This window comes from Macrobrachium rosenbergii, chromosome 12, assembly GCF_040412425.1.
Source record: "Macrobrachium rosenbergii isolate ZJJX-2024 chromosome 12, ASM4041242v1, whole genome shotgun sequence".
NCBI classification, from domain to species: Eukaryota; Metazoa; Arthropoda; class Malacostraca; order Decapoda; family Palaemonidae; genus Macrobrachium; species Macrobrachium rosenbergii.
The window spans coordinates 117122682-117131677 of NC_089752.1; the positions used below are offsets into that span (position 1 = coordinate 117122682).

The 8996-nt window shown below is 42.1% G+C and overlaps 1 protein-coding gene across 1 annotated transcript; it reads right to left on the reverse strand.

Annotated features, from left to right (window-relative positions):
- Positions 1 to 1167: 1167 nt before the first annotated feature.
- LOC136843953 (chitooligosaccharidolytic beta-N-acetylglucosaminidase-like) lies at positions 1168 to 6362 on the reverse strand. The gene is given in 7 exon segments (XM_067112956.1): positions 1168 to 1392; positions 1395 to 1461; positions 1639 to 2160; positions 2292 to 2438; positions 3943 to 4873; positions 5047 to 5146; positions 6278 to 6362. Coding segments are annotated over 7 exon segments (1893 nt in total). The 5' UTR covers positions 6348 to 6362; the 3' UTR covers positions 1168 to 1336.
- Positions 6363 to 8996: the final 2634 nt, after the last annotated feature.

Genomic DNA, 8996 nt, shown 5'->3' on the forward strand with positions numbered 1-8996 from the left:
TAGCAGCCATCAGAAAGAGATGTCTGAATTCCATACACTACTGCTCAATACGTCTAAACACAGTTATTTGATCTGTGAAACTCTTTCCTTTTCTAAAAACCCAACTTGTTCGTCTTCAAACATTAAGTGAGTTTCGTTCTCCAGTCAGTCGTGAATAAGCATACTAAATATTTGTGTTACAACCAACGCAAGTACAGCACAGTGCTTCAAGGCAGGCCATCTTTCTTTGGTACATTTGGTAAGATTTCCAGTTCTCAGTCATCTTGCTTGTTTTTCTCATTCCATATTCCGCAAAACATTCAGGTAAGTGTAACAGTATCACTTCATTTTCAGCCACAATCTCTGCAGTGACTGGATCATAGCTTGGTGTTTTCTATCTAATAAATTCCTTTATAAGTGATTCCACTTGAAGACTATGAAATCATTCGTAAGTACGTTCAGGTCCTCAGACTTTACTGCGCCACTGTATCTGTTATTAAGCCTAGCTATTGCTCTGTCTACCACTTAGGCTAAGAAACTGAAGTTTGAGGGGCTTTTAACCTTAACTCTGGAACTCTAAAGAGTATTTTCATAAGGGTTTCTCCTTTTCCTCATACGGAAAATGTTCCCATTTTCTTTCTTGGCCATCCACTTCTTTGTTATGACTTTTCCTATATTTTTTCCTTTCCTTACTGGCCCTTCTGACAGGCCTTTTCCCATGATCAAGCTTTCTCTTCTCCTCCACAGATTTCAATTCCACCTACGGGCTGCTATAGAAGCAAGAGCGGGTGATACTTGTTAAATCTATATCTCAATGAGCAACAATAACTTACACACAGAGGCAAATGCATAGACTCCTAAAATAGTTGTGTGAAGACTCTGTAGTAGGTATGAAATCAAGTAAACACTGTCAATGTAAATTGACAAAAACATCAGAATGATCTAATCTAATTTATAAAGTATTAATTAACCAGACCCTGTTCTCATCAAAGATTATTTTCTGTAATAATTTTTTTATGTACGTGCAAAAGGTCTTCGCCTTTACTTTGGTTTTCAAATGAATGATAAAATTCGTACTTCCTTTTAAAAATTACTGAATGTCATTCCAGCTGGAACATCGTTTAATATAGTATAACTTCTATTTCGATGTCAGCCAATATCAAAAGGTTAGTGAAACACTTCAGAAAATACTGTCAAAGGCTTTTCATTTCACACAAACGTCCAGGAAAAACGGAGGGCCTCTTGAACGAATTGTCGTATGGGCGCCGTTCCAGTACGCCCTTGTTGCACGCCCCAGCGTTTTCCTCAAGCGTAGCAGAGCCCTTCGTTCTGGTGACACCACTGTGGCTGGATTCGGTCAGCGTGGATGCCCCTGCGAACCAACCTTTGCCTGTTGTGGATGAAGCGGGTCAACGCCGCTTCCCAATTGTGGTCAGGGTTCCCCCACAGCCGCTCTCCCAAGGCTGCACAGCGGGGCCACAGCTGAAATGTTTATAAACGTCACGGAAATGAGCGGGCGTAATTTTAAAGATATATATGGAATTTTTTTTATTGTGTGCTTCCACTCTTGAACTCTACGTAGGTTATTGTTATTAAGAATGTTGTTCAGACATGAAGAGACCGGGAAACGCAAAATAAAAGACCGTTGATCGTACTCACCCTCGAATCAACAACTTCCCCATCAACTTGCTCACTCCAGAGCGCTGCCTCGCCACCCAAGATGAGAGCCGGGTCGAAGGTGGTTGTGAATTTGGATGCGATTTTAATGGGGTCATTGTCATACACCGCCTGCCAACCCTTGTAAGGACTGCACCAGTTATTCCCCTCGCCAATCCAAGCGCCAAATCCACAGTCCAGGTACAAGTGGTCATAATTGCTGAAGATGACCCTGTACTTTTTTTCCAAGAGCTCGCCAATAATAGGGTCCGTCTCCGTCGTCCATATTTGGATGATGTAATTGTCAGAAGGGAGGTACTGCTCTATGCGACCTGCTTGTGTCAGGCCGGAGGTCCACATAATACCTGGCACCTTCTGGCCACCGTTGGCCTCCGTGAGAAGCTGGAGGGCCTTTCCTTGGAAGACCCCCCACTGCCCGTAGTACGAGTCTTCAGAAAGGCCGTAGTCGTTTTCAATCATCCAGTTGACTATTTCTTCCGTTGTATTCCAGCAGTTGAGGTTTACCTGGGAAATATTAATGTACAATGATGTTCATTGTCACTCATATGATTTGGTTGATAATTGCCCAGTTATACAGAGACATTATGATTTAACCAGGAAGTGATTCTTGCAGAACAGTATAACAGTCAACTAACCTCGTCGCCTCCGAAGTGGAAGAGATCAATGGGGCCGAAGAGATTGACAAATTCTGTATAAATATCGCCCAGTACGTCATATATCTTTGGGTTGGCCAGATTCAGCTGCCCGCACGGAGGTTCTACGCAGTAAGATGCCCATGGCTCCTAGAACAACAAAGCAGAAGTGCGAATTGCTGACCAAAGTGAATGAGGACAACCTAACAGGTGTTAAGTTTTGGTGAGTGGTTTACATTGCAATACTCCGCCAATGTTGAGACTCACAGTATATTCTTTCATATCAAAGTGAGAACCTTAGTTTAAAGTATTCCTGTCATCAAATAAAAAAAGAGCAAATATTCAGGGAAAATAAGTGAAACAAAAGAAACATAAGTGAAAGAAAAGGACGCTATAGGTGAACCAACGAAGTCAGTCAGAAAAAGGGCCCCTAATCACCTTGCATAGGTGACATATTTCCGTTTCTCGAAGGAAACTCGCGGATTGTGGATGGTACCCTTTCCTGCCTTCGATCTTGATCTGTTGTAATTCTCTGTGATATTTCCGCTTTTTTTTTTTTTTATAAATAGCAGAATTTATAGTGGTAAGTTATCAGACATGAAGATACTGTCTGTGAGCAAAAATTAAATCAAATTCAAATATTAACTTAGCTGCTGCTAAGTCTAGCTCACTACGAGGTTGCACGGTTCACTGCCATGACAAATCTTAACTGGGTCTTGCAAGACTTCTCTTGATGGATTGTCCGTTTGACTGACAGATGATAATTGGTATAAAGAGAAGAGAAGTAGAAGGGTTTAACCCTCTGTACGTGGTCCTGTGCCTCTGGATAAATATAGGCACAAGATAAGAGAGAGGGAAAGAGAGAGAAAGGGTACTTCTGTGAACGCAAGGCCATGGAGAGAGAGAGAGAGAGAGAGAGAGAGAGAGAGAGAGGTACTTCTGTGAACACAAGGCCATGGAGAGAGCGGGGGGGGGGGTACTTCTGTGAACACAAGGCCATGGAGAGAGAGAGAGAGAGAGAGAGGTACTTCTGTGAACACAAGGCCATGGAGAGAGAGAGAGAGAGAGAAAGGGTACTTCTGTGAACACGAGGCTATGGAGAGAGAGAGAGAGAGAGAGAGAGAGAGAGAGAGAGAGAGAGAAAGGGTACTTCTGTGAACACAAGGCCATGGAGAGAGAGAGAGAGAGAGGAGAATAACAAGAAAAATAGATGGTTTCTCTCTCTGAGTAAAATACTAGAGAATGAGATGATTCCCATCTAATGACTAAATGAAGCAGTTGTTAGAAATTCCCTGACGCAAGAACAATATATAACAAGAAATGAACCTTGAAATAGAGGTGTCCTGGATATTTTATATATATATATAACATGCGTATATATGTATATTGTCAAGGAAGTTTACCATTTTCCCCAAGTTGTCCACATAGGCCTAATGTTTTCGTGAAATATTATTGCATCAGGGAATTCCTAAGGCTTATTCAATTAGTTAATAACTGGAGAGCACCTTATACTCTAATATTTACTCATACAATAAAGCTGACATTTTACAAGCATCCTATAAAATCCTGAAATGCAATTCCAGTTCAGTAGTCTCACTATTCTACGTCAATGTCAAGAAACTCATCAACTTTCGAAACCACCAGAGCGTCTTACCTCGTTGACGCAAACGGCGAGGTCCCCGAAACCCTCTTTCGGCCCCCACTGAAACCCATTTCCCACGTGGGCAGGGGCGTCGTACTCGGGCAAGACTCGAACACCCCTCACGCGTCCATACTCAACGATGCTCGCGATTTCGTCCGGGTAATATATCTCCCTGGAGGAGTACGCTCCATAGTAAGTCATTTTCGGGAGGCTCTCTAAATAGATGGGGAAAGAATGCGTGTCCGCAATGTGCCAGTGGAAGGTGTTCAGCTTGGTGGCAGCCATGGCGTCGAGCGTTCGCTCTAGGTCTGCGATGGGGATGAAGTTTCGAGCCGTGTCCAACAGGACTCCTCGGTAGGGGAACACCGGGGCGTCCTCGATGGTAGCACCGGTAAGGAGTAGCAGTGAGTCTGAATGCTCTTCGTACTCCGTGAGCTGAGATAGAGTTTCCAGCGCGTGCCTCGCTCCGAAGTAAGTCGGGGAGTCGATCTTGGCCGTGGACAGGTCTCCTTCAGTGGACAGAGTCAACGAGTAGGACTCATCCGTCTCCAAGCCCAGTCTGTCTTCGGTGCCAGTCACGGTGATGTCGAGGTGGAGGATGTGGTCGTTCGTTGCAGAGGTGTAAGGTCCATCCCAGGGCGTCGCTCGGTACGAGTACTGTGGATGATTTTTGTGCAGATTGTCTATGAATATGGTGACTGCTTCCTCCAGAAGCTTGGAGACCTCTGGTGGAGCTGTTACAGCATGGGTGACATTGCTGGGGAGGAATGGGACTACTTGGTCTTCTAGGGTGACTGAAGTTGGCTTCGGCCACAGGACTCCCTCTGGGCTACAGGTCAGTTTACACTGACCGAGACTTGTCTGGATTAAAGGGTCCGTTGCTTCTTCCTTGATGCATCTGCTTGTAGCGCTGTCGCATCTGTACCCCCAAGGGGAGTCTTGGCTGCGAAACAGTGGTTTATTAGCTGCATGTTCATATTCTTTTACTTAACCATCTGCTCTTCTAGCATTCGAATAATTTTATTCTGAACTTATATTATGATTAACATTCATGGTACTCAATTTTAACACGACTTTCCTAAAAAAAATACTTGCTACGACAATATTATTACTCACGCAAAAACACCTCTAGAACCGGGTTGTGTTGCCAAGGTGGCGAGTAAAAGCACCAACATAAATTGCTTGCCTTCCATGTTTGCAACTGACTTCAGATGGTCTGAAAAGAAATGAGAGAATAACATATAAATTTTCGAGTGAAATAAGGTTTTAAAATGGCTATTTATATGGCTCTAAATTTAAGGAAATTATGGCCAGAAAGATTTGACAGAGTGAAATTTGTGACTGGGAGCTGCAATACCAAGTTATATGGCGATATCAGGACATAAGAGAGAGAATTTAGATCCTTCTGAGGTAAAATACTTCATTTTGGTGACGAACGGGAAGAGTTTGGACTTTGAAATGCTTCCAAGACAACAAGTGACGTTCAGTAAAAAATGCGCCGAAGTTTCTTCTGCGCAATCGAGTCTTCTGTACAGACGCTACAACGTATAATCCAGGCCACCGAAAACCGATCTATCTTTCGGTGGTCTCGGTATAATGCTGTATGAGGCGTGGCCCATAAAACTTTAACCGCTGCCCGGTGGTGGCATGGCCTATATCGTTGCCAGAAGCACGATTATGGCTAACTGTAACCTTAAATAAAATAAAGACTACTGAGGCTAGAGGGCTGCAATTTGGTATGTTTGATGATTGGAGGGTGGATGATCTACATACTAATTTGCAACCCTTGAGCCTCAGTAGTTTATAAGATCTGAGGGCGGACAGAAAAAGTGCTGGCAGAATAAAGTACGGACGGACAGACAAAGCCGGCACAATAGTTTTCTTCTACAGAAAACTAAAAAATGTGACATAACAAATAAGAAATTTGATCTAGGCTGAAATACTCGCAATATATTTGTCCATCCATCTGATGAGTAAAAGTCTTTGTCACTTACATACACGTGACTTTTATGTGTGTGTGTACACACATACACACACACACACACACACACACACACACACATATATATATATATATATTTATAACATATTTCGGTGGTCAGTCAACTTCCTTGTATAGTCTTTTAATTGTCCTGTCCCTGCTTCTGAGCTGTTGGTCCTAATCCTTTGCAAAACCTCTTAAATATTTAACCATGTTTAGCTAGATCTACTAATTCTTCAGTTGTATTTGATATCAGCCGTATATTTTTCCTTTGTAATCCCCATCTGTCATTTATACGAGCTTTCTTTGTAAATTTATTTTTATATTTCTTCACTCTGCTAAGTAAAGGACAAGTTGTCGAAAGACCTTGCAGTACTCCATTGTTTCTCTTTCCTTCGTGGAAAGAAATATCCAGGGCAAATAGGGACTTGCCCATTAGTCTATCAAGAGAGACGCAACTGTGCTCAGACCTATCGATTGGGGTTCTGTACCTGAAACCAACCTCAGCACATTTGCCGTGTCTGTGACACTTGGATATATATAAGTAATATTTTTTATCACTCATACACACATGACTTTTGTACTCAGCAATTATCCTCGTTGATACAGAGATTAACCGGGTACATACCCTGGGTACAAATTCCGCCTGAACAAGCTCTGTTCTGTTATCTGTACCCAGTTCTGACACCATACAGGTGCAGGAGCTCTCAGGTTTCTGATATACTTGGGTAATGCAGTCAGTGCGCCTCATGCGGTGCACTGTATGTAGGCTTTACTTAAGGATCTTTGAAGCGTCTCATCCTTAAGGCCCCCTAGCTGCGACCCCTTTCATTCCTTTTACTGTACCTCCATTCACACTCTCTTCCTTCCATCTAACTTTCCACCCTCTCCTAACAATTGAGTCATGGTGCAACTGCAAATGTTTTCCTCCTGTTACGCCCTTCAAACTTTTTGACCCTCAATTTCCATTTCAGTGCTGAATGACCTCATAGGTCCCAGCGCTTGGCCTTTGGCCTGAGTCTATATTCCATTCTATTCTTTATACTTGGCGAACCCAATGCATCTTCTAACACATCAAGCACACGGCAAGCTGTGGTTGGTCAGAGATACTGTTTTCCCCAAGGCACTAGTCCCAAAATATGTTTTGTTTAAACCCACGGGGCCTCTGCTGACCTAACTAGTGAATTATGTCTATCTATCTATATGTATATCTATTATAGTATATGTACATATATTATTTATACTCAATAGTTGCGAATATCGTAGTTCATCATTCTGTGATGAATGTGTTTTTTTTTATTTTACCAAGATTCCTGAATGTTATCTATGAGTCACCTACGCCAAGGTGATAGTACTAAACATGGCGGAAGCTCCTTGTGACTCCGTGTTTAGTATTATATACACCCATTTCTATAGTGTGTGGTAGACAAATTATAATAATAAACAATATCTACTTTACATTTACCATACGGTGTTTAGTACTGGCACCTCGGTACTAGTAGATAACAAGCCAAAGTAACACCCCAGAAAATTATGAGAAAAAACCTAACTTCTTCTTCTTTCAGTACAACTAACTTCGCCTGGTCAAGCTTCGTGATCTGTTAACCAGTTTAAAAAAATGCTATTAGTGCATTAAAGCAAGCAAAGTCAAACTGTGGCATGAATAACTTACCTGGTCTTGCTTCCAGTAACAAGAACCAAAGTGTGACAAGCACTGCTGTGCAATGCACGCTTATATCGGTCGGAAATTCTGGTTTTTTAAACCTTGGTGCAGAAACGCGTCAGACCCAAGATTCTTGACCTTTTCTAAAGTTAGTACAAAGACACCTGAATGATAGAGGGTCTATGTTGATATAATAATTCACAGAGTAATCTGAGAAACGAAACAGATTATCTTTGGTACTATTTACGATGAAGACATTAAGCGTCTTGGCAACAGAGTTGGATTTATTATCTCTCTGTATCCTGAGTCTCCGGTGAGATAAGCAACTGGGCCCATGTGCCCAAGTTCTCAAGAGTGCTTTCCACTGAAATACGCCAAGGTCAATCTGCAATGAGTCCAAACACGAAAATATTAAAAGTTAACTTTTGGTAGCTAGGTTTATGATATGCTACCCCTTTTATGTACTGAATAGGCTGATATATTTACCCACCATGAAAAATCCAGAGGGAACAAAGACAAAAATCAAGACATTTCGTGCAACTTTATGGCCTAAAGACCAGAATGAAATGTGTGACCAAATCACTCTCAGTTTTTTGAGGAGCATAGGCCTATTGCTCTAGTAATCTAATGCCCTTTTCTAGCCCAGGAAAATCAGAAGAATAAGGGAAAGGAAGATATGTACTTGTCTCTTAAATGAGACAAGGGTAAGAGAGTGGTGGGGGGGGGAGTAGGAAGATAATTCAAACGATGGTCAGTAGAAGGTCAAGGAAATGATTACTGAACGAGTAACTTGAGGATGACGTATTTCCATGGCCTCAAGAGTGTCACGAGAAAAGAGAGAGAGAGAGAGAGAGAGAGAGAGAGAGAGAGAGAGAGAGAGAGAAGAGGATTGAGGAACCAGGTGACAGGAGGATCACTGATTAAATGAATCGTCTTTGATTCAGTCCCATGACGGAGGAAGAGCAATGTTCAAAAAAGAGTCGATGAGTTCATCATGAAGCTTCATTAAATGAGGCGGAAATGGCATAACTACAAAGGAATTTTGATGATTCAGATGACCCCATGGCTAAAGTTCTTGCAGGCTGTCATTCGGATTGTTAAGTTGAAAAGTGCTTTGAGCTTGTCCCCAACAAACCTGGAAAAGTTCCCTAACACTTAACCTTTGCACTTCATGCCAAAAAGTTTTGAGAATGTGTTGAAATACAGCAATAATCTCAGATCGTTCATTGCCCCCACATTTGAATTTGAGGGACATTTCAAGTTAAAAATCTGATGACTTGGGGATCACTGGGTTCATCAGCTGAAAAAGGACACGAATACCGAAATGTGCAATGACGATGTCCGAACGGAAAGGAACATTTGTGTTTAATAGACAAATAAATGCAACAGACAGTTGTGGAAGAAGTGAAGCATAGCAGAAAT